Source organism: Ruditapes philippinarum, unplaced genomic scaffold (assembly GCF_026571515.1).
Source record: "Ruditapes philippinarum isolate M1 unplaced genomic scaffold, ASM2657151v2 ctg789_1_1_1_1, whole genome shotgun sequence".
Classification (NCBI taxonomy): Eukaryota; Metazoa; Mollusca; class Bivalvia; order Venerida; family Veneridae; genus Ruditapes; species Ruditapes philippinarum.
This window is the reverse complement of record NW_026859418.1, coordinates 437122-464071: the sequence shown is the minus strand read 5'-3', so window position 1 is coordinate 464071 and position 26950 is coordinate 437122. Positions and strand designations below refer to the sequence as shown.

The following is a 26950-nucleotide window of genomic DNA, read 5'->3' as shown; positions in this document are numbered from 1 at the left end:
GGTATTTAAAAAAAACGGGTTTTTTAAAATAGAAAAATTTTTAAAGGAATTTGTTGTTTAAAACATTTTATATACCCCCCTTGAAAGCAAAACCAAGGGAATAAGTTAATTAAATCTGTTTTAAAAAATTTTAAAAATTTTTCCCATTTTTGGGTTAATTATAAATTCAAAAACTTGTTTGGGTTGGGGGTCCCTAAAAAAATAGAAACCGGGAAAATACTGAAAATTTAAAATGTTTTACAAATCTTCTTTCTTAAATTTTTTCCTCAAGTTTGAATTCTTAAAACTTTGTTTACATATTTTGAGGCACTGAGGTTTAAATGTCAAGTTTTTGAAAGTTCTTGTATTCTATATTTTTATGTTATTTGTTAAGGTCATCCCAGATATACATTATGTCTAGAATGTCTTCACTTCTACATGAAGGTTCATGAGGACCAGCAACCAATACCTGCTGCAAGAGAAGAAGCCCTCAAATCACCAAAAGAGGTAATTAATTATCAAGCGTGAACATAGTCTCTTTCGAATCATTAATATAACTACTAAAAAAGCTACTTTCAAACACAGGTACTTAAAAGGCCTGGGAACAAGTATAAAAGGCAGACAAGCAGAAAAATGGCCACTGCTGTTGAACTCTGTATGCTGTCTGCTAGCATAATCAGAGAGAGATAGAAAAATGAAATTTCAAAATTTAGAGAGACATATCTCATATTATTTGCTATAAATTGGCACATCACTTCTTTATCATGTAAGCAACATTCCTTGAAAGTTACAGATCTCTATCTGTGATACTTAGAAGTACTACTTTAAAAAAATCTTTTTTTGAAAACAGTTAAAAATTCAAATTTCCCTGTGTATTTGATTGACAGTTGTACAGAGGTTATGACCTTTCTCTCAGCCAACTACATCTCTCTAGGTATAAGATGGGGGGGGGGGGGGAAATAATTACTAGGGCAATAAATACTACCAGAGAAATAATATGCAAGCAATGAACTTGAATTTTTATTTACTGATTGTGTTATATTCCATCCCTACAATCATGAATTTATTAACTTGAAATGACATCACTATAAGTTAATTGTTGATATATTGATTGTTCTGTAAAAGAAACATTCAAATTTATGTATCACCCAAATGTGCATCACTGTCTATTCCCACAAGTGGCCCATGTATGGTTCACCAACTGGATTCGTGAACCACTCCCTCACAATGTTTAAAACACATTTCGGTATAATATCACGCATATTTTCTAAATCGCCTGTCCCCTTGTAGAGCAGCAGTTTTTGCTTCGACATAACGCAGATCTGACCATGCATTACGATGAAGTAGCATTGTCCAAAAGAGCTTGTACAATTCCTTGCGTAAGCTGCTATTCCTTGAGTTGGGAGGGCTATTTTCAGATTCCCACCAAAGTTGCCTGTTCCTTTCATCTGTTATACATGGCCTACACAGACAGTAAATACACTCTTCTTGGTCATGATCTTGTTAGATCCGAAAGTTTGTCACATTGCTATCATTTTCATCTTCTCTACAAGTTTGAGTTGACACTTCTGAACTTATGTTTTGTCTTTGAATTTCCCTGTAGTCCCAGTCATTATAATTAAACAGTTGATTAATTGTCTCTAATTGCTCTGGTAATAATTCAAGCGTTACCCTGATAGTTTCCTCAGCCATTGAACAAAGTATCCAAGTCCAAATCACTATTAGCACACCAATAATTTATATACATGTAATGTTATAATTTAGATATATATCAGAATGATCTTTCTCTGCAAACTGATTATTTACACACACTGCACAAGTACACAGCATGGAACATGTGTTTCTCATTTGCACTATAGATAAAATCACTGTTATTACTTTATGATCGAGTGGTGAGGTATTGGTCAGTTCTAACACAAAATTGGAATAGTCTATCTAGTGTAATAGGTAAAGTATGTAATCTAAAGAAAAAGTGAAATAAATGCATTATTATTTAGTATATAATTCGACTCTGTTCATGTACACAGTCTAAATTACAATTGAAACACATCTAAGGTATAATACCTTGAATTTTGACAATGCCATAATTTGATTAAAATTAATATATTGCCATCTTCCTCACCCTAGATACAGAAGGACTCCCCCAACTAATTAATTACCTAAGATATATACCAAATCCCTATCATAACACTTCAACTCTTTGTGACTAAATATCAAAATAAAAAGGAATATTATACACGTATACAAGGTTGATCATTGGGAATTATTGAACATGAATAGTAGAAGACCACCTAGTTTTAAAATTGAAATACCTAGTGAATCTGACAAAAATCAGGAATTTATGCAAAAAATGCAACATGTAAGGGACAGATTGACAAGATCATTAAAGAGAGCAGTCAACAATGGTGATATTTTAGATACTGTTCTCAATTATTGGATTGACAGTCATGATCCTAGTGAGAAAGACGACTCAACAACTATATCTTTTGCACAAGTGGACAGAAAGGACACTGAAGATAGCCTATTTGTGACGGCATCAACATCGTTGCAACGGCTGGTGACAATATCAGAAAATCATGCTAGGTTATGTAGACATAAACAGAAAATTGTAAAAAGTGTGTTGGGTACCGCGGACATGTAGTGGTAATTCATTTCACTGCAATAATGCAGAGAACCCACACATTACCAAGTGGTCGTCGTCACCCTACCTGCCAAATAATGAATTTCTTGTCAACCACAGAATGCATCATGCAATAACATGTAGTGGAATGCTGCCTGTTCACTACACAAGGTTTGCTGATACAGCAAATATTGGTAGTATAACAAACCAAAGAGACAAAACATATCAAAGGTCTTCAATCAAAGTGTCAAGGAGGCATATGAATCATCAATTGATGAAGCTTTACTTGAGGAAATCGCCTGGTATGAAGACCTCAATGGCATTGACATCATGACTGACGCTCGGCATGGTTGGAGAAAAAATGCCAAAAACAGCAGCATCGTTGCGCTTGGTGAAAAATCACACAAAGTCCTTCAATGTGTGACTGTAACAAAGTCTGATGATATTGTGTCACAGAGACATGAGAAAGTTGGAACTGAAAAAGCATATGAATACTTTGATTCCAAAGATGTAACTGTGAATGTGCATACACACGACAGGAACATGTCCATTAATAAGATGGTGAAAGACAGGCCTGATACTCTGAACCAGAATGACTCATGGCATGGAGTGAAATCTGTGAAGAAAGCAATGAAAGCGATATCTTCTGGACCAAAATACAAGCAAGGGAATACTTGGTCGGAGCAGTTGGTAGACAAGGTTGAACCAATTGCCACTCATTTTCAATGGGCAATCAGAAACTGCGCGAGCAATCCGGAAAAATCTGAAGAAACTTCTGAAGAATATTACCTCACATTATAAAAAATGAGCACAGCTATTGTCACCAAACATCCAGATGCAAAAAAGATCCTAACTATGAACCTTTAAGGACAGTCATTACTGACCAAAAAGCAGAAAAAATGTTACAGACTGTAATTGAAAAGTCGGTGATTTATAAATCTCCCCAAGACTATATACTGGCTAGGGACACATCATACGTGGAATCGTTCAATAATGTGATGAACATCTTCCAGGACAAGAGGATTGCATTCAGTGATGACACATATCAAGTCCGGTCAATGCTAAGTGTTCTGCACTGGAATCACAATGTTGACCGGGATCATACATCAGTATTGAATCCAAAAGATCCACGAGCACCACGCAGGCAACGTGGTAAAAAGAATTACAAGCCTTACAACTACAGAGACCAAATCTGGAATAAATATATGGATACTATCTACCGGCCGCACAGAGTAAGACAACAACATAGACAATAAATAAAACAATATACATTGTATTCAAACTAATGGATCATAAGTGATTTGTACATATTATGTGAAAATAACGATAGGTTTTGTGTACACTGTTTCCTAATAGAATTCATTGAAAGTGAAAATGAAACAAACATTTTATATTTTTAACTTTACTTTTCATAACCATAATTTAGTTCACCAGAATTCATAAAAAAATAAGTTTTGTTTCCCAAAAAAATAAAAGAGTCAAGTGGACAAACAGATAAATGTAAGTTACATTATACAAGGCATTTCTAAACAATTAGTATTTACTGTTTGTATATACTGACTATCACCGATTTCATAGATTATACTCTTCATTGTAAAAATATGTAATTGCAATATACATCCTGACAGCACTGCTATGACCTTTTCATCAAATTGCAAAATCATTACCCCCCAATAAATACACAACTTCTTTATCTCTCCTGAATGCTGAACTCTCCTATACTATTGCAGACCACATGTTTATATTTACAAGCATGCTGACCTCAGGTCATGATAATAAAACCCCGCCTCTTGTACATAATATGCTTAATGGCCATCCGTACGGATATCTGAGTTCACATTCCCCGGCCTTTAAACTCTTTTGGAAAAGCACTGTCATCAAAACATTCAATTGCTTTACAGTTTAATACATTTACATAACACACGATGATTGATTTATTTCTTGCTCCCAGAAATAACAACTCATTAAAGATTTTGCACTTTTATCTTGCTATAATTTTAACCGTTGAAGCATTTTATGTAATGTGTGGTTTAGTTACTTTAATTCACAAATCGCTATTGGAAGCAATACAACTTGTTATACCCCCAAAAACGAAGTTTGGGGGGGTATATAGGAGTCACCCGGTGGTCGGTTGGTCGGTCGGTCGGTCCAGACGTCCGTTGCATTTTCCTTGTCCGGACCATAACTTTAAGACTAATAGTTGGAATTCAATATAACTACATACAATGGTCAAGCACATTGAGAGAAAGTGCAGTGCACAAGAACCATAACTCTATCTTGACTTAATTACAGAGTTATTGCCCTTTGTTACTTTTCCTTGTCCGGGGCATCACTTGAAAACTACTGGTTGGAATTCAAAACAACTTCATACAATTGTCAAACACAATAAGGGGAAGTGCAGTGCACAAGAACCATAACTCTATCTAAAGTAATTACAGAGTTATTGCCCTTTGTTACTTTTCCATTGCTTTCTTTTGTCCGGACCATAACTTGAAGACTAATGGTTGGAAATCAATATTACTACATACAATGGTCAAGCACATTGAGAGGAAGTGCAGTGCACAAGAACCATAACTCTATCTTGACTAATTACAGAGTTATTGCCCTTTGTTACTTTTCATTGTCCGGGGCATAACTTGAAAAGTACTGGTTGGAATTCAAAACAACTTCATACAATTGTCAAACACAATAAGGGGAAGTGCAGTGCACAAGAACCATAACTCTATCTAAAGTAATTACAGAGTTATTGCCCTTTGTTACTTTTCCATTGCTTTCTTTGGTCCGGACCATAACTTGAAGACTAATGGTTGGAATTCAATATAACTACATACAATTGTCAAGCACATTGAGAGGAAGTGCAGTGCACAAGAACCATAACTCTATCTTGACTAATTACAGAGTAACTGCCCTTTGTTACTTTTCCTTGTCCGGGGCATAACTTGAACACTACTGGTTTGAATTCAAAACAACTTCATACAATTGTCAAACACAATAAGGGGAAGTGCAGTGCACAAGAACCATAACTCTATCTAAAGTAATTACAGAGTTATTGCCCTTTGTTACTTTTCCATTGCTTTCTTTTGTCCGGACCATAACTTGAAGACTAATGGTTGGAATTCAATATAACTACATACAATGGTCAAGCACATTGAGAGGAAGTGCAGTGCACAAGAACCATAACTCTATCTTGACTAATTACAGAGTAACTGCCCTTTGTTACTTTTCCTTGTCCGGGGCATCACTTGAAAATTACTGGTTGGAATTCAAAACAACTTCATACAATTGTCAAACACAGTAAGGGGAAGTGCAGTGCATAAGAACCATAACTCTATCTAAAGTAATTACAGAGTTACTGCCCTTTGTTACTTTTCCATTGCTTTTTTTGTCAGGAGCATAACTTGAAGACTAATGGTTGGAATTCAATATAACTTCATACAATGGTCAAGCACATTGAGAGAAAGTGCAGTGCACAAGAACCATAACTCCATCTTGACAAATAACAGAGTTATTGCCCTTTGTTACTTTTCCTTGTCCAGAGCATAACTTGAAAACTACTGTTTGGAATTCAGTACAACTTCATACAGTTGTCAAGGACATTAAAAGGAAGTGCAGTGCATAAGAGCCATAACTCCATTTTGACAAAATACAGAGTTACTGCCCTTTGATACTTTTCCTTGTCTGGAGCATAACTTAAAACGTACTGGGTGAAATTCAAAACAACTTCATACAATGGTCAAGCACAAAAAGAGGAAGTGCAGTGCACAAGAACTATAACTCCATATTCAGTATTTATAGAGTTATTGCCCTTTGTTCCTTTTCTTTGTCTTTATGGACTTATTACAGAGTAATTCAATAAAACTTCATCAATGGCCAACCACATTGAAAGGAAATGCAATATACAAGAACCACAACTATCTTTAATTGCCCACAACCATAACTCTATATTTCAATTCTTTTACAAGATATTCTGTTACTAGTAACATCCTCATTTCCGAAGCAGTCTTGTGGGGGTATTAATCACATTTAGTGATAGTTCTAGTAATAGTCTTGAAGTAATAAAATATTTTTTTATCTTTTTTGAATTTCCTGATTTTTATTGGTTAGTGTACATTCTGTGCTGGTTTCAGACAAACCAAACACTTAAAATAAAAATTTCTTTATAACTTTGGACTGTGATCTTATGAGAGATTCTTCTTTATTATTACAATTATTAGTGTATCATATTGTTTGTCATTATTGAATTGTACATATTACACTGGTAAATTCATTGGCCAATTTCTTCTATTCATTTAAACCCTTACACTCCTCAGAACCAAAAGTGAGCAGTCTAACCAGCATCTATACTATTGGCTGACTGACTTCATTTTCATTTTGATATTCCTAAAATTTAAAATAGATAGTTCCAAAAATGGAAGGAGATCAAGTCCATTTAAAACATTCATGAAGTTAAGGATTTACTGATTTTCACAAATCATTTATCATCTTCTAAGGGGCAAGGGATTTCACTACTTATGAAATTATTTCTTTTTGCCATAGTTGAAGGCCTACCTTGACAAATATGTGGTAGGACAAGAGCGGGCTAAGATAGTCTTAGCTACATCTGTGTATTACCACTACAAGAGAATTAGACATAATCCAATCAGCCAGAAACCAATTAATACAGCAACTGAAAGTCCTTTAAATGAACTGTCTGGTTCCCCTTACATGTTCTCAACAAGAGGTAAGCTTTAATATAACTGTAAGTATAAGCTTTAGTATAACTATAAGCATGTATTTGTACACACATTGGTCATATATAAGAGCAAAAGTTTCTTATATACTATAAATATACAAAGATATTAGGTTGTTTTAAAGGCCCTTTAAATCTCAAAATTGATTTTACATTTATTTCTCAAACCGTAATTTCTGGTGTCCAGTTACCGTTTTCAAAAAGTTACACATTGACCATATATACTCGTACATTTGAAGCTGAACAATCTTACTGTTTTCAGCATTCTTGGAATTTTGTAATACATGTAATTTTTTGGCTACTTTTTTCAGGTGATAAACACCAAACCTGCTTATATGTATTTAAAGAGTATAAAACACATGTTTGTCCTTTCTAAAGAATAAAAAATATACTCCCTTTTGGGGGCTAATGTTGCTTCAAATGGTAGATATGCAGCAGTTTGAATGACTTAAGGCATGAATATGTTATTTTAAATTTTCATAGCAAGGAAAAAATGTGATGTTTTTATCAAACATGTCTATTGACAGTCATAACTAATAGTCAAGTACCTGCGACAAGTGCTTTATTTTGAAATATGACCTAAGGTCACCTTGACACCAAAATAATGATTTTTACAATGTACATGTACTTCAAATAAATTCTCAAATCTTCAAAATAGGAATTTTCACTAAAATGTTCTGATCTTTGTTAAATTCATTTTAGTTTTTAACACAAAGATTTAATCTGCTGGAGCCTAAAAGGATTATCATTGGCCACAAGTTTAGTGCCAGGCTAACCTGCACATTGGTGCAGTCTGACCATGCTCTATAATTTTGGTAGCTTAATTTATTTCCCTTGCTGAAAAGGCATCGGGAGATAAGGTGATAGACCCCTATCTGTCTGACACCCATAAAAGTATTTAAGATTCCAAATTTAAACTTCATAGATTGATTGATCACATTGAGGAGGAATGTAGCGCATAAGAATGATAACTCTTCCCTTTATCATTCTCCCTGAAGGGAGAGCATATAGTCGCCGCCTTGTCCGTCTGTCCATCTGTTTTTTCCGGAACATAACTTGAAAACCCTTGGACATAATTTGTTTAAACTCACACAGTGGTAGAGGGAATTGAGGCAAAGTGCAGTGCCAAAGAACCATAACTCTGTTTTGCCCCATTTTTGAATTATCTCCCCTTTTAGAAAAATCTTGTTCACAGCATAACCTGAAAACCTTTGACATAATTTGTTTAAACTGCACACAGTGGTAGAGGGCGCAGTGCCAAGAAAGATAACTCTGTTTTGCCCCTTTTTATGCCACCGCAGCATCTGCGATGCGGTGGCATATAGCGATTCACCTGTGTGTGTGTGCGTGTGTTTGTGTGTGTGTTTGTGTGTGTGTTTGTGTGTGTGTTATATAGATTATATAGTGAACTTAAAAAATCTTCTTGTGAAAAACCACGATTCCAATTTCAACCAAACTTGGCAGGATTGTTCCTTGGGTGAAGGGCTTCCAAAGTTGTTCAAAGAATTTAATTCCATGCAGAAATCTGGCTGCCATGGCAACCAAAAGGAATTATAAGAATAAATTTAAAAAATCTTCTTGTAAAGACCCAAAAGGCCTAGAGCTTAGATATTTTGCATAAGGCATTGTCTGGTAGACCTCTAACAAGATTGTTCAAATTATAGCCCTGGGGTCAAAATTGGCCCCGCCCCGGGGGTCATTGATTTTCACTATGTACATATAGTAAAAACTTAAAATACCTTCTTGTAAAAACCCAAAAGGCCTAGAGCTTAGATATTTTGCATAAGGTATCGTCTGGTAGACCCTTACCAAGATTGTTCAAATTAAAGCCCTGGGGTCAAAATCGGCCCGCCCCGGGGGTCATTGGTTTTCCTTATATGTATATAGTAAAAACTTATAGTAAAAACTTCAAAAAAAATTCTTCTAGCAATTGACAAATGCTAGAGGTTAGATATTTTGCATGAAACATTGTGTAGTAAACCTCTAGCAAGATTGTTCAAATTATAGTCCTAGGGTCAAAATTGCCCCCGCCCTTAGGGTCATTGATTTCAATATATACATATAGTAAAAAATAAATAAATCTTATTGTCTGAAGGTACAAGGCTTAGAGTTTTAATATTTGTTAAATAATATCATCTAAAGGTACTCTACAAAAGTTATTCAAATTTTGCCTCTTGTGTCAAAATTAGCCCCGCCCCCGGTGGCCATAGGTTTTCCTTATATATATATATATATATAGTAAAAACTTAAAAAATCATCTTCTCTAAATTTACAAAGGCTAGAGTTAAGATATTTTGCATGAAACATTGTGTACTGAACCTCTTGCAAGATTGTTCAAATTATAGCCCTGGGGTCAAAATTGGTTCCGCCCCGGGGTCATTGATTTTCATTATGTACATATAGTGAAAAATAAAAAGTATTTTTGTCTGAAGGTACAAGGCATAGAGCTTTGATGTTTGATATATAATATCATTTATAGGTCCTCTACCAAAGTTGTTCAAAATTTTCCCCTGGTGTCAAAATTGGCCCTGCCCGGGGGCAGTGATTCTCATTATGTACACATAGTAAAAACAGAAAATAAAACAAATGTTTTCTGAATGGGAGAAAGCTATAGCTTAGATATTTGACTTGAAATGTTGTTTGGTGGACCTGTATCAAAATTGTTTTGAATTAAACCCTTGGGTCAAAATTATGCCTTGCCCAAGGGGACAGTGACCTACTTTCTTGTCCTTTGATGTACAGCAATGACATTTTGACCATGTGCACAGTTTTAGTTGTAAAATTGAACTTTGATATCAGGTGACCTAGATTTTGATGATGTGACCTACTTTCTTGTCCTTTGATGTACAGCTATGAAATTTGAACCATGCGGTGGCATAGCATTTTTCTCAAATGCAATCTTGTTTGAATTATCTCCCCTTTTAGAAAAATCTTATCCACAGCATAACCTGAAAACCTTTGACATAATTTGTTTAAACTGCACACAATGGTAGAGGGCATTGAGGCAGAGTGCAGTGTGAAAGAACCATAACTCTTTTTGCCTCGTTTTTGAATTATCTTCCCTTTTAGAAAAATCTTGTCCGGTGCAGAACTTGAAAGCCCTTCACTTGTTTCACTTTGAATGAATGGACTGGCCTTATTTTAAAACCTCTCTCCGATTTGGCGGTTAATTTGGCAGTCTATGACTTTTTAGCTCACCTGTCACAAAGTGACAGGGTGAGCTTTTGTGATCGCTTTTCGTCCGGCGTCCGGCAGGCGTCCGGCCGTCCGTCCGTAAACTTTTACTTTAAATAAGTGTAAGTGTCTACAAAGATTGTTCAAATAAAAGCCCTTGGGTCAAAACTGGCCCTGCCCTAGGTGTGTCATTGTTCTTAACTATATGTGTAAAGAAAAAACTTTACCAGCTAGACCTTAGATGTTTAGCATGAAACATCTTCTAATGGGTGTCTACCAAGTTTTTTCAAATAAAAGCCCTGGGGTTTAAACTGGCCCCGCTCTGGGGGCCTATATACAGGTGAGCGACTTCAGGGCCATCATGGCCCTCTTGTTCTTTTTGTATATCAATTTCAAAATATTTTAAACTGTGAATAGACTGTTCCATTAATAGACTGTTCCAGATTCAAAACAGGTTGAATCCATTGCATAAATTTAGCAGATTAAGGATTAAGAGGAAGTTTATTTAGTAAGTTGATTTACTTTCAGGGTCAAAGGGCAGCATTACAGATGGTAAGTTGCATTTTCACAGCACTCCTAATACTGGGCAGTTTTATAGTAAATATTTCTATTTCATACATTATAGAGTAGTTTTAAGACACTGCTTTCATTTTCTATCTTGTAATTACGTGTGCTGTATTCTTAATTTTGTGCTGAAAAATAAGGTTCATAGGTAGTACACTTAGTATAGAATTAATAATATAATTCTTAGAAGTTCGCTGCACAAGTCTATAATTGTGATGGCAATTATATAAATTTACATAAATATTAATTAAGTATAACATACTGTTATAAAGCTTGTATATTTTAGAGAACTTATTGGAGCTAGCCAAAGATGCTGGTAAGATGAGTATGCTAAGACCAAGAGGATTTACTAAACCTCCAGAAGAAACAGATCCAGAAATAAAGACAGACAAAGATAAAGTTGTTATAGATAAGAGTAATATACTTATGTTAGGACCAACTGGATCAGGTTAGGATATATCTTGCTAAATTATATTGCTGATGCTCAAATTAAGGCATTGGTTTTGTTTAATATGCACAGTGTTGTTCTGCTTCATGTGCTTTTGTTAGTGCTTCAGCTCCACTTTAATTGGCTGCACAGAATAGAAGGTAGAAGAATACATTCAGTTAGTATCAATGAGCACATTGTTTATTTTTTTAAAACAACGAAATATGGTCTTTCACCTAAAAAATTTAAGTTGATGATTTATAGTTCAAGATAAGAGTATAAAAAGTCTTTGGTGTCAAAAACTAAATCGCTGGCTTAATTTTAAGGTAGAACACCCCTAATGGGCACTATAAAATTGACAGCATAGGACAGTTACATGCCTTAAATGTCATCTGTATGCAAAATTTAAACAAAATTTACCGTGTGGTTTATGAGTTACGGACATTTTTCTGAACTAAGATTGTGCCATTAGAAGGGCTTTTTTCAGATATGAGAAAACTCTAAATAATCTATAATATCATCATTTTGAAAAATGTTTTCCTATTGCTCATTGTTAAGAAACAAATAATGTAACAAATTGAACTATCAAAATAATTGTTTTTAAACAAATTGTTTTTAATATGTATAAAAATGTAACCCTACCCCACCCACTTTAAACACTTATTTGACCTACGTAAAAAGTCTCATTCAAAATATCCCTAAAGTTTACCAAAATGAGGGGCTGTTTTAAAAGTTTGCCTAAATTTTCTTAAATGTATATTGGTTGGTCTTGCAAAATATAAAATACTCTTACCGTGTAGTTTTTATTTTTGAAAATATCTGGTATCATAGTTGCCATTAAATTTGGCATTTTTTAGCAAATAAATACCAACAATAATTATATAATTAAAATCAAACACTTTTTTCTTACATAAGGGATCTGAGAGATACTTAAAAAAATGTTAAAAAGAAAAAAAAAGAAAGAAAAAAAGTTGCCCATTCTGGGGTTTGAACCCACGCCCCTCAGCTTCAATGCAGTTGACAGTGATTCTAGGGATCTGAGAGATACTTAAAAAAATGTTAAAAAGAAAAAAAAAGAAAGAAAAAAAGTTGCCCATTCTGGGGTTTGAACCCACGCCCCTCAGCTTCAATGCAGTTGACAGTGATTCTAGCCTATTTGAATACTCTTCAAAGTGGAGATATGCATTAGATGTGTACTATCTTAAGGAAAATCTTTTTTTTATTCAGTTTTTTATTACAGATATGAAAATACATATCTATCAGCGAAGTGGTTTAAGTCATAGACTTCAAACTACTTGCCCCTAACCACTGTGGGTTCAAATCCCAACAGGCAGTTAAGAATTTAATGTGAGGAAGCTATCTAGTTTACGGAGGTTGATACTCATGTACTCACTAGTGCCTTAAATTATGCACCAAAGGTGTTCCTGGAAAGTCAACATATGACCTCTACTGTGTTGACACAAAAGAGAATATAACAACAACATAAACATAAAAAGAGAAGCTTATCTGTTGTTAGCTCGACTATACAAAGTATATGGAGAGCTGTCCTAGTCGCCCCAGCGTTGGCGTCCGCGTCCAGATTTCAGATTAAAGTTTTGGTACAGTAAAATATTTTTCACTATAACTTTATCATTTCTTAAGGTATCAACTTCAAACTTCAAATATATGTTCCTTATCATCAACCACATCTTATGTGACAAGGGTCATAACTCTAGCACCAATATTTACAGATTTATCTCCCCTTGAACTTAGAATTTTCCTTAAAAAATATTATTTTTTACTGTAACTTCTTTATTACTTAAGGGATCAACTTCATACTTCAAATATATGTTCCTTATCATCAACCACATCTTATGTGACAAGGTTCATAACTCTAGCACCAATATTTTCAGATTTATCTCCCCTTGAACTTAGAATTTTCCTTAAAAAATATTATTTTTTACTGTAACTTCTTTATTAATAATTATGCTCCCCGAAAAATTTGCCTTGTCCGTCCTTCCGTCCTTCCGTCTGTCCGTCCGTTGTCTTGTCCGGAGCATAACTTGAAAACCCTTGGAGATAATTTGTTGAAACTTCATACAGCGGTAGAGGGCATTAAGGGGGAGTGCAGTGTCAAAAGAACCATAACTCTATTTTGCCTGGTTTTTGAATTATCTCCCCTTATAGAAAAATCTTGGCTGGGGCATAACTCTAAAACTATAAGAGATATCAACATGAAACTTTGTAGGTGAATAGATCTCAATGGGTAGATGTGCAGTGTATATTTATAAGAACAATAACTCTTTTTGTCCTTATTTTGGAGTTATTGCCCTTTGTTAATTTTAACACTTTGAACTTTGTCCGGAACATAACTCTAAAACTATAAAAGATATCAAGATGAAACATTGTAGGTAGATAGATGTCATTGAGTAGAGGTGCAGTGCAAAAGAACCATAACTCTGTTAAGCCTCATTTTTGAATTATCTCCCCTTTTAGAAAAATCTTGTCCAGGACATAGCTGTAAAACTATAAGCGATATCAACATGAAACTTTGTAGGTAGATATATCTCAATGGGTAGATGTGCAGTGCACTGTGCAGTGCACAATAATCATAACTCTGCCTTGCCTAATTCTGGAGTTATTGCCCTTTGTTTAATTTTTAGCTCACCTGAGCATATGCTCAGGGTGAGCTATTAGGATCACTCTTCGTCCGTCGTCCGTCGTACGTCGTCCGTCGTACGTTGTCCGTTCACACTTTTCAAACGACATCTCCTCTGAAACCATAAGGCAGATCATAATGAAACTTCACAGGGATGTTCCTTGTGTGAAGCCTTACCAAAGTTGTTCAAAGAATTCCATTCCATGCAGAACTCTGGTTGCCATGGCAACCAAAAGAAAAAACTTTAAACATCTTCTTCTAGAAAACCCAAAGAGCTAGAGCTTAGATATTTGGCATGAAACATCTTCTAGTGAGTGTCTACCAAGATTGTTCAAATAAAATCCCTGGGGTCAAAATTGGCCCCGCCCAAGGGGGTCATTGATTTTCCCTATATGCATATAGTAAAAACTTGAAAAAATCTTCTTTTAAAGAACTCAAAGAGCTAGAGCTAAGATATTAAGCATGAAACATCTTCTAATGAGTGTCTACCAAGATTATTCAAATAAAAGCCCTGGGGTCAAAATTGGCCCCGTCCCAGGGGGTCATTGATTTTCCCTATATGCATATAGTAAAAACTTTAAAAAATCTTTTTCTAAAAAACCGAAAGAGCTAGAGCTTAGATATTTGGCATGAAACATGTTCTAATGGATGTCTACCAAGTTTGTTCAAATAAAAGCCCTGGGGTCAAAATTGGCCCCGCCCCTGGGGCTCATTGATTTTCCTTATATGCATATAGTAAAAACTTAAAAAAATCTTCTTCTAAAAAACCCAAAGAGCTATAGCTTAGATATTTGGCATTTAATATGTTCTAATGGATGTTTACCAAGTTTGTTCAAATAAAAGCCCTGGGGTCAAAATTGGCCTGCCCCAGGGGGTCATTGATTTTCCCTATATGCATATAGTAAACTTAAAAAATCTTCTTTTAAAGAACCAAAAGAGCTAGACCTAAGATATTAAGCATGAAACATCTTCTAATAAGTGTCTACCAAGATTGTTCAAATAAAAGCCCTGGGGTCAAAATTGGCCCCGCCCCAGGGGGTCATTGATTTTCCCTATATGCATATAGTAAAAACTTTAAAAAGTCTTCTTCTAAAAAACCCAAAGAACTAGAGCTTAGATATTTGGCATAAAACATGTTCTAATGGATGTCTACCAAGAGTGTTCAAATAAAAGCCCTGGGGTCAAAATTGGCCCAGCCCCAGGGGGTCATTGGTTTTCCCTATGTGCATATAGTAAAAAATTCAAAAAAATCTTCTCTTAAAGAACCCAAAGAGCTAGAGCTAAGATATTTAGCATGAAACATCTTCTTATCAGTGTCTACCAAGTTTGTTCAAATAAAAGCCCTGGGGTCAAAATTGGCCCCGCCCCAGGGGGTCATTGATTTTCCCTATATGCATATATTAAAAACTTAAAAAAAAATTCTTTTAAAGAACCCAAAGAGCTAGAGCTAAGATATTTAGCATGAAACATATTCTAATGGGTGTCTACCAAATTTGTTCAAATAAAAGCCCTGGGGTCAAAATTGGCCCTGTCCCAGGGGTTATTGATTTTCCCTATATACATAGAGTAAAAAGTTAAAAATCTTCTATTAAAGAACCAAAAGAGCTAGAGCTAAGATATTTAGCATGAAACATGTTCTAATGGATGTTTACCAAGTTTGTTCAAATAAAAGCCCTTGGGTCAAAATTGGCCCTGCCAGGGAGAGGGGGGAGGGGGCAAAAGTCATTGTTATTCATTATTTGTGTATAGTAAAAACTTAACATCATGAAATATCTTTTAATGGGTGTCTTCCAAGTTTGTTCAAATAAAAGCCCTTTGGTTTAAACTGGCCCGGCCCTGGGGGCCTATGTTCAGGTGAGCGACCCCAGGGCCATCATGGCCCTCTTGTTACTTTTTGAAGTTGTCCGGGACATAACTCGGAAATCATAAGAGATATCATCAAGAAACTTTGTAGGTTGATAGATCACATTGATTAGAAGTGCAGTGCAAAGAACAGTTACTCTGCCTTGCCTAATTTTTGGAATTATTGCACTTTGAACTTTTTCCAGGGACATAACTCTGAAACTACAAGAGGTGTACTTTCCTGTGTCCAAAACCTATTCGGGGAGCATCACCCGGCTCACACCTGGCTCTTGTTACTTAAGGGATCAACTTCATACTTCAAATATATGTTCCTTATCATTAACCACATCTTATGTGACAAGGTTTTTAACTCTAGTACCAATGTTGCAAGAATTATCTCCCCATTAACTTAGATTTTTTTACTTGAAAAATGTTATTTTTTACTATAACTTCTTTAAATTTAAAGGTATCTACCTCAAACTTTAAATACATATTCCTTATCATCAACCATATCTTATGTGACAAGGTTTATAACTCTTGAAGCAATATTTTCAGATTTATCTCCCTTTGAATTTAGAAATTTCTAAAAGAAATATTATAACTTCTTTACTTTGAAAGGTATTTACTACAAACTTCAAATAAATATTTCTTATCATTACACACATGTTGTGTGACAAGGTCAATAACTCTAGTGTGACTATTTCCAGAATTTTTCCCCCTTGAACTTGGAATTTATGTTAACAACAATAACTTCTTGTCATAAGAAGAAATATATTTATATCATAATTGATTTTTCTTTTATTAGCTCACCTTGCACAAAGTGCAGGTGAGCTTTTAGGATGGCCAACCAAATGGCGTCCGTCGTCTGTCGTCCGTCCACATTTTAAATATTCTAAGGACATCTTCTATGATACCGCAAGGCCAATGTTAATGAAACTTGGCAGGAATACTCTTTGTATGAAGCTCTATCAAGATTGTTCAAAGAATTCCATTTCATGCAGAACTCTGGTTGCCATGGCAACCGAAAGAAAAATCTTTAAATATCTTCTTTTAAAGAACCGTAAGAGCTAGAGCTTAGATATTTGGCATGAAACATCTTCTAATGAGTGTCTACCAAGTTTGTTCAAATAAAAGCCCTAGGGTCAAAATTGGCCCGGCCCCAGGGGGTCATTGACTTTCCCTATATGCATATAGTAAAAACTTAAAAAATCTTCTTTTAAAGAACCCAAAGAGCTAGAGCTAAGATATTTGGCATGAAACATCTTCTAGTGAGTGTCTACCAAGTTTGCTCAAATAAAAGCCCTGGGGTCAAAATTGGCCCCGGCCCGGGGGGTCATTGATTTTCCCTATATGCATATAGTAAAAACTTAAAAAATCTTCTTATAAAGAACTGTAAAAGCTAGAGCTTAGATATTTGGCATGAAACATCTTCTAGTGAATGTCTACCAAGTTTGTTCAAATAAAAGCCCTGGGGTCAAAATTGGCCCCGCCCCAGGGGGTCATTGATTTTCCCTATATGCATATAGTAAAAACTTAAAAAATCTTCTTTTAAAGAACCCAAAGAGCTAGAGCTAAGATATTTAGCATGAAACATCTTCTAATGAGTGTCTACCAAGTTTGTTCAAATAAAAGCCCTGAGGTCAAAATTGGCCCTGCCCCAGGGGGTCATAGATTTTCCCTATATGCATATAGTAAAAACTTAAAAAATCTTCTTTTAAAGAACCCAAAGAGCTAGAGCTAAGATATTTAGCATGAAACATCTTCTAATGAGTGTCTACCAAGTTTGTTCAAATAAAAGCCCTGAGGTCAAAATTGGCCCTGCCCCAGGGGGTCATAGATTTTCCCTATATGCATATAGTAAAAACTTAAAAAATCTTCTTTTAAAGAACCCAAAGAGCTAGAGCTAAGATATTTGACATGAAATATCTTCTAGTGAGTGTCTACCAAGTTTGTTCAAATAAAAGCCCTGGGGTCAAAATTGGCCCCGCCCCGGGGGGTCATTGATTTTCCCTATATGCATATAGTAAAAACTTAAAAAATCTTCTTTTAAAGAACCGTAAGAGCTAGAGCTTAGATATTTGACATGAAACATCTTCTAGTGAATGTCTACCAAGTTTGTTCAAATAAAAGCCCTGGGGTCAAAATTGGCCCTGTCCCAGGGGGTCATAGATTTTCCCTATATGCATATAGTAAAAACTTAAAAAATATTCTTTTAAAGAACCGTAAAAGCTAGAGCTAAGATATTTAGCATGAAACATCTTCTAATGAGTGTCTACCAAGTTTGTTCAAATAAAAGCCCTGAGGTCAAAATTGGCCCCGCCCCAGGGGGTCATTGATTTTCCCTATATGCATATAGTAAAAACTTAAAAAATCTTCTTTTAAAGAACTCAAAGAGCTAGAGCTAAGATATTTAGCATGAAACATGTTCTAATGGGTGTCTACCAAGTATGTTCAAATAAAAGCCCTGGGGTCAAAACTGGCCCGCCCCGGGGGTCATTGATTTTCCTTATATGTGTATAGCAAAAACTTTAAAATCTTCTTTGAAAAAACCCAAATAGCTTGAGTTTAGATATTATACATGAAACATTTTTAAGTAAATATCTACAAAGTTTGTTCAAATAAAAGCCCGGGGGTCAAAACTCCAGAGGTGTCATTGTTTTTAACTATATGTGTATAGTAAAAACTTAAAAAATCTTCTTTTAAAAAACCCAATGAGCTAGAACTTAGATGTTTAGCATGAAACATCTTCTTATGGGTGTCTACCAAGTCTGTTCAAATAAAAGCCCTTGGGTAAAAATTGGCCCGGGGGGGGGGGGGGGCTATATACAGGTGAGCGACCTCAGAGCCATCATGGCCCTCTTGTAGTTTTGTATTGCTTACTGCGTCCAGTATTTAATTAGTTGAGCTTCGCTGTCTCCTGTGACAGCTCTTGTTAGCTTACCTGTCACAAAGTGATATGGTGAACTTTTGTGATTGCTTTTTGTCTGTCCATCATCCGTAAACTTTTACTGTAAACGACATCTCCTCATAAACCGCTAAGCCAATTTCACCCAAACTTCACAGGAATGTTCCTTTGGTAGTCAACTTTAAAACTTGTTCAAAGAATTAAATTCCAAGCAGAACTCTGGTTGCCATGGCAACCAAAAGAAAAAACTTAAAATATCTTCTTTTAGAAAACCGTAAGAGCTAAAGATTAAATTTTAAGCATGAAACATCATCTAGTCATTGTCTACCAAGTTTGCTCAAATAAATGTCCTAGGGTCAAAATTGGCCTGGCCCTTGGTTTTCAATATTTGTATATATAGTAAAAACTTAAAAAATCTTCTTATAAAAAACCCAAAGATACTAAGCATGAAATATCTTCCAGTGAGTATCTACCAAGTTTGTTCAAATAAATGCCCTGGGGTCAAATTCGCCCCTCCAACTGGGTGTCATTGTTTTTCCTTATATATATATATATATATATTTATATGTAAAAACTTTAAAAATCTACTTATAAAAAACCCCAAAGAGCTAGAGCTTAGACATTTATCATGAAACATCTTCTAATGGGTATCTACCAAGTGTGTTCAAATAAAAGCCCTGGTTTAAAATTGACCTTGGACCAGGAGAGCATTTTCAGGGCCTTTTTTAAAGTCTGTATGAAGAAAACAATGTTGAAATCATTAAAATAAACTATTTGATGATAAGTATTCATATTCAATAAATGTCCTTACTGTTACAAATAGATATAACAATGATTGCATTATTACATTCTACTGCTTTTTCTGTAATTAGATTGACTGGTATGAGTAATAAAACTTGAAATGTTAGCGATAGCATTGATTCTTGAATTACATACATCATATTGATATGTCTGCAACCTTTTATGACAATTACATAGAATGATTAATTTGTATACACTTGTTAGTCCCCTACCGGTTTAACCGGAGGGGACTTTAGGTTTACCCTCCGTCCGTCTGTCCGTCTGTCTGTCCGTCCGTCCACAAAACTGGATCCTGCGATAACGCAAAAACTACTGAAAATATTTTTATGATACTTGATATATGGATAGATGGCAGTATGGAGATTATGCACGTCTTTTTTTTTTCTTCCTATGTTGAAAATTCTGGTTGCTATGGCAACAAATAGTCTGAAAATATGGCAAATTTAACACATAAACTGGATCCAGTGATAACTCAAAAAGTACTGAAAATATTTTTATGAAACTTGAAATATGGGCAGATGGCAGTCTGGAGATTATGCACATCTTTTTCTTTTCTTCCTATGTTGAAAATTCTGGTTGCTATGGCAACAAATAGCCTGAATTTCAAGATTTCTGATGTAAATTTTTCAGCTTTTTCACTATAAGTTCTTTATTTCTTAAGGTGTTTACTTCAAACTTTAAATATAAGTTTCTGGTCATCAACCACATCATATGTGACAAGGTTTACAACTCTAGCACAAAAATTATCAGTATTACCTCCCTTGAACTTAGAAATTTTATGAAAAAAAATAATGTCTTTTTTAAATAACTTCTTTATTTCCTAATGTATCTACTTCAAACTTCATATATATGTTTCTTATTATCACTCAACATTTTTGAGAAGGTTAAATACTCTAGCAAGACTATTTCCAGAATTATGTCCCCCTTGAACTTAGATTTTTTTCGAGAAATTCGTATTTTTCACTCTAACTTTTTCATTCCTTATAGGATTCACTTTAAAATCCCACATCCTAATAATTATGACAAGGTTGTATAAACATAATTTCCTTACTAGGCAGGGAAACTTAACACATTACTGTGATATAGACAAACTTAGAACTCAAAAGATTTAAGTTCATTCATGTCATTCATTCACTGGTAAAATTGAATGGCCAATGGCCCATCAGAATGTTGCTGGGGTTCTAACCGGTAGGGGACTTATGGATTGCTTGCAATACTATGATAATTGCTTGTTTATACAGGAAAAACTTTACTAGCTCAAACATTGGCCCGTATATTAGATGTACCATTTGCTATCTGTGATTGTACAACTCTAACATCCGCTGGTTACGTCGGTGAAGATGTTGAATCTGTGATAGGGAAATTGCTACAAAATGCTAATGGTGATGTGGAGAAATGCCAACAAGGTGACACTTAATGTCTTATTTATATAAAGGGGTCTTTCATGACAGAGCAGTTAAGGTTTATGATTTGCTCTGTGTTTTTAAACTCAATACTAATTGTTGAATTGTATGAGGGAAGAATCCAGCCAGCAATATGAAGGCTTTTGACTCTACATTCATCCTTCTGTGTGAAATGTATACACTGTATCGATAGCCCGTCACGTGACTATAGAGGGTAAACATACACACGGCTGCTGTTGAAAATAATACACTTTACTATGGAGAATAAAGAAAAACACACATCTTGACCACATTAATTACTGCTGATAAGCCTAAGTATCAAGTCTATTTTCAGGTTGTTATTATCCATTAATAATTTTCAATGTGTTTATAGATATTGTAAATGCAGTTTAAACTACTGTTATTTCCTTAGATATAAAGTGTTCATAGCCAAAAAACTCTGTTAAAACATGTGGATTAAAATTATAAAAAGGACTTGTGATAAAGGCTTTATCTTTTTACTCTAAAGGTTACATTTGTTTCTACAAATGTGCATGAAGCATTTGCTTTTAAATTTAAAGTAAGAAGTGAAGAAGGGCAATTGTAGGAAAATTATGGCTATGGTACCATGCATGTAGGAAAAATATACTGAATGTTTCTCAATTTTGGAAAAGTCCTGTTAAAAGTTTTTTTTTTCCACAGAAAGATCTGTCAACATTCACTGTAATACACATGTATCACATTTACAAAGTTGATCTTACCTCTTACATAAAAATATGACAAGATAGGCAACACATATAGTAGATGTACTAAACAAGTTTAATGATAACTTCTATTTGTTGTTATTTTCATTAATTAGTATTGACAAATTTTTAAAAACCATACTTATATTTTAAAAATGAAAAACCCAGATGATTAAAGACCTACAAAGTATGTGTACAGGTATATAAACTTGATGTGTAATACCTTAGAAAATAATGATTATGGATTATTAGTAAGAGAGCCAGCTTTATCTGAAACGACACAAAAATCTGATTCGAAGCACTTGTTAAAGAATAAGTTTGAAACTTTCTGACAAGGAAATCTGCCATTAATTTTCAATTTTTCACTTTTGTTTATCAACATAGCTTCCAGATATTGCTAGTAATATTTTTGAGAAAAAATCTTATGAGGTAATTTTCTCATAGAAATAAGTTTGAGAAAAATGAAATTGGTCTTTGTTGAAACATTACAGTAGGGGTCGATAGTTAGCTTTTAAATACCATACCAAGGCCAACAATTTGTTGATAACTTAATCCATGTTTCAATTTCATAAGTGTAAGTAAAACATTTATTTCAACAAAAGTATGATATATACATGTATTATTTGAACAAGTAGTTAAAGGAAGGATGAAAAGAAAGAACTTATTCGAAAACCAAATATATTAAGTCTAGGGTTGAAGCTAAGAAAAGTTTCTGTTAAAACAGATTTAGAATTACTGCAGTCAACTTGAATATCGGCATGCACTCTATCCCCTCAAGATGATGCTGTTTGAGTCTCATCACTTTTATAATGACACTTTTTTTTATATAGATTTCCCCTAAGACAATGTTGCCTAGATATTGCAGATGCTGCAAGTTTCCTGTTTACTTTGTAGTCAATAAAATATATTACTATGAAATACCCTTAACAAATCTTGATAATGTTAATAACTTTGTATAGGGGATGATCTTTGGAATCTTTCCAAAGATAACATGGTCTTATATAAATGTAACCATATTAAATTGTTTATTTTTAATTGTTTATTTTATGCTATTATGTAGTGGGTATTGACAGAATTTGTCTTATTATTACACTATAATCTCTTTTAATAAATTAACAAAATTGTCTAATTTTAGCTTCAGCTGAAAAGAAATTACTCTGATGTGTATAACTGTACTATTAATTATTTTTAAAGTTTAGGTTTAATAATATTTTTTTTAATAATTAATTTTTTGTAGTGTCTGTTCTTTTTAAAAGAATTCATGCATAAAATTTTAAAAGAATTCATGCATAAAATTATCTATCAGTAAATCACTGATAAAAATGTGTAGCAAGTTTAAATGTAGATAAACGCTGGGCACTGGGAATGTTACCTTCTTCAGGTCACGTGACTCCCTTCGTCGATACAGTGTATGGCATGGTTCTCTAGTTACCATATTAAAGATCTGATATTCTATACTTTACTTACATGAGACAAGACACAATCAAATATGTATCAAGAAAATAGTTAATGTGGACTTGAATCACTCAAAAAGTGCTAAGTCTAAGAAAACTTTCACAGGAAACTTCAAAGTTAGATATTGTACGTATTGAATGAAATGAGATAGATTTTCTTTCTTTATCTTTTATCGTATTCTATGTAGCTAAATGACTCTATTTATAATTATGAAGTCACTTGACTTATATCTCACACATATATTGAAGTATCTCATTGAAAAGCATAAGATAAATTAAGATGGGAAGTAAGTAAATCATAATTTCATCAAAAGTAATGATATGCATCAGTTTGCTTTGCTTACAGGTATTGTATTTTTGGATGAAGTTGATAAAATAGCAAGAGCTCCGAATACACAGCACTTGAAGGATATAGGAGGAGAAGGTGTACAACAAGGTTTATTAAAAATGCTTGAAGGCACTGTATTAAATGTCGCCGATAAGGGAAAGAAAATAAAAGGTGAAACAGTTGCTGTAGATACAACAAATATTCTATTTATTGCTGCTGGGGCATTCAATGGACTGGATAAGGTTGTGCAACAGAGGAAAAATGTTAAGGTTTTGTATTATATCTTATAACTCCTGTCAAATCTAACTGTAATATCAGCTTTTGGAAGTTGAAAGGTCACAATTAATTTTGCACTTTATTGATAATTTAAACATCACAAAAATTGCAGTTTTCAGTACAAAACTTTGTATAAGAGGTCTTGAAAGCTTATGCTACAGTTACATAAAAACATATAGGCAAAGGCATAAAGGAATAATAATATCTGTCATATCTTGCAGTTCGGATCGGAATATCCGTCCCGAGGTGACCCGCCCATGGGCGGGTTACCAAGGGACGGATATTCCGATCCAAAGCGCAAACATGTCAGATATTTTTTCTTGCATATTCTACCATATTCCATTATATTTTAAGTTCTTTATCTTTATTTTCAATGGAAATTTATATCATTACAACCTTAACTACTTTCTTTCAACAGCGTATGAAATTACAACTTCATTCATAACGGTAAAATGACGTCATCCTAAGCGTGCCATTGTACAGCATGCGACTCATCTGACACCCCCCATGCCAGATGAAATTTCCGGCATGGGTAAAACTAATGAAAACGCCAGTCCGACATGCAAGAAAACTGTAGCATACAGTTTTCAGTTAAGAACAAAGACTGGCTATCCTTTTTAGCTCGACTTTTCTATGAAAAGGGGAGCTATCCTACTCGCCCCGGCGTCGGCGTTAGCGTTAGCGTTGGCGTCACACCTTGGTTAAGTTTTTCGTACCACCCCACTTTATTTCAGAAGTATTACAAGTATGGCTTTGAAACTTACCATACTTGTTCACCATCATAACCTCCATCTACAGACAAGAGTACATAACTCTGTCAAGGTTTTTGACAGAATTATGGCCCTTTTTTGACTTAGAAAGTGTATTGAGCTTGGTTAAGTTTTTTGTACCACCTCACTTTATTTCAAAACCATTGGAGGTATTGCTTTGAAACTGACCATACTTGTTTACCATCACGACCTTCATCAACAGACAAGAGGACATAACTCTGTCAAGGTTTTTGACAGAATTATGCCCCTTTTTGACTTAGAAAATACATTGAATATGGGTAAAATCCACTTATTGCCTTAACCCTTTGAGATATTGCTTTGAAACTTACCATACTTGTTCACCATCATAACCTCCATCTACAGACAAGAGTACATAACTCTGTCAAGGTTTTTGACAGAATTATGGCCCTTTTTTGACTTAGAAAGTGTATTGAGCTTGGTTAAGTTTTTTGTACCACCTCACTTTATTTCAAAACCATTGGAGGTATTGCTTTGAAACTGACCATACTTGTTTACCATCACGACCTTCATCAACAGACAAGAGGACATAACTCTGTCAAGGTTTTTGACAGAATTATGCCCCTTTTTGACTTAGAAAATACATTGAATATGGGTAAAATCCACTTATTGCCTTAACCCTTTGAGATATTGCTTTGAAACTTTTAATGCTATTTCACATCATTACCCCCATCTGTACGCAAGAGAAGGTAACTCTGTCAAGGATTTGTTTTAAAAATTAAGGCCTTTTATCGACTTAGAATTAAATTTATTTAAGGCTCAACTCAGTTTTTTTTTCTTTCTTACCAGCCCTCTTTTGACTTAAACATTTCAAACTTTGCTGCAGTGTTCAAGGGTATCACACAATTCAGTAAAATAATTCTTCACTAAATATCTTAATGCTCATGGCCATTGTTCACTTTAAAAATACAGAGATTCTTGTATTGCCTTTTACTGCAAAAACTTTTTTTATTGGCAAGCAATAAAAAAGTCGAGCGCGCTGTCTTACGGACAGCTCTTGTTAGCTCACCTGTCACAAAGTGACAGGGTGAGCTTTTGTGATCGCTTTTCGTCCGGCGTCCGTCCGGCGTCCGTAAATGTTTACTTTAAATGACATCTCCTCATAAACCACTAGGCCAATTTCATCCAAACTTCACCGGAATGTTCCTTTGGTGGTCACCTTTAAAAATTGTTCAAAGAATTTAATTCCATGCAGAACTCTGGTTGCCATGGCAACCGAAAGAAACAACTTTAAATATCTTCTTTTAAAAAACCCTAAGAGCTAGAGCTTAGATATTTGGCATGAAACATCTTCTAGTGAGTGTCTACCAAGTTTGTTCAAATTAAAGCCCTGGGGTCAAAATTGGCCCCGCCCCAGGGGGTCATTGATTTTCCCTATATGCATATAGTAAAAACTTAAAAAATCTTCTTTTAAAGAACCCAAAGAGCTAGAGCTAAGATATTTAGCATGAAACATGTTCTAATGAGTGTCTACCAAGTTTGTTCAAATAAAAGCCCTGGGGTCAAAATTGGCCCGGCCCCAGGGGGTCATTGATTTTCCCTATATGCATATAGTAAAAACTTAAAAAATCTTCTTTTAAAGAACTCAAAGAGCTAGAGCTAAGATATTTAGCATGAAACATGTTCTAATAGGTGTCTACCAAGTTTGTTCAAATAAAAGCCCTGGGGTCAAAATTGGCCCTGCCCCGGGGGTCATTGATTTTCCTTATATGTGTATAGCAAAAACTTAAAAAATCTTCTTTGAAAAAACCCAAATAGCTAGAGTTTAGATATTAAGCATGAAACATCTTCTAGTGAGTGTCTACAAAGTTTGTTCAAATAAAAGCCCTGGGGTCAAAATCGACCCCGCCCCGGGGGTCATTGATTTTCCTTTTATGTGTATAGCAAAAACTTAAACTCTTCTTTGAAAAAACCCAAATAACTAGAGTTTAGATATTAAGCATGAAAATTCTTCTAGTAAGTGTCTACAAAGTTTGTTCAAATAAAAGCCCTGGGGTCAATACTGGCCCCACCCCAGGGGTGTCATTGTTTTTAACTATATGTGTATAGCAAAAACATAAAAAAATCTTCTTTTAAAAAGCCCAATGAGCTAGAGCTTAGATGTTTAGCATGAAACTTCTTCTTATGGGTGTCTACCAAGTTTGTTCAAATAAAAGCCCTCGGGTCAAAATTGGCCCCGCCCCAGGGGGTCTTTGATTTTCCCTATATGCATATAGTAAAAAATTTAAAAATCTTCTTTTAAAGAACTCAAAGAGCTAGAGCTAAGATATTTAGCATCAATCATGTTCTAATAGGTGTCT

At 34.6% G+C, this 26950-nt stretch overlaps 1 protein-coding gene across 1 annotated transcript in view; it reads left to right on the top strand.

The window, feature by feature from the left end:
- The first annotated feature begins 346 nt into the window (after positions 1-346).
- Positions 347-26950, top strand: part of LOC132756438 (ATP-dependent Clp protease ATP-binding subunit ClpX-like) — a 30159-nt gene continuing 3555 nt past the window's right edge. The window contains exons 1-6 of the mRNA XM_060747511.1: positions 347-486; positions 7136-7319; positions 11031-11054; positions 11353-11514; positions 20921-21085; positions 23605-23855. Of these exons, the coding sequence (XP_060603494.1) occupies positions 418-486; positions 7136-7319; positions 11031-11054; positions 11353-11514; positions 20921-21085; positions 23605-23855 (855 nt within the window). The 5' untranslated portion in view covers positions 347-417. The remainder of the gene's footprint in view (positions 487-7135; positions 7320-11030; positions 11055-11352; positions 11515-20920; positions 21086-23604; positions 23856-26950) is intronic.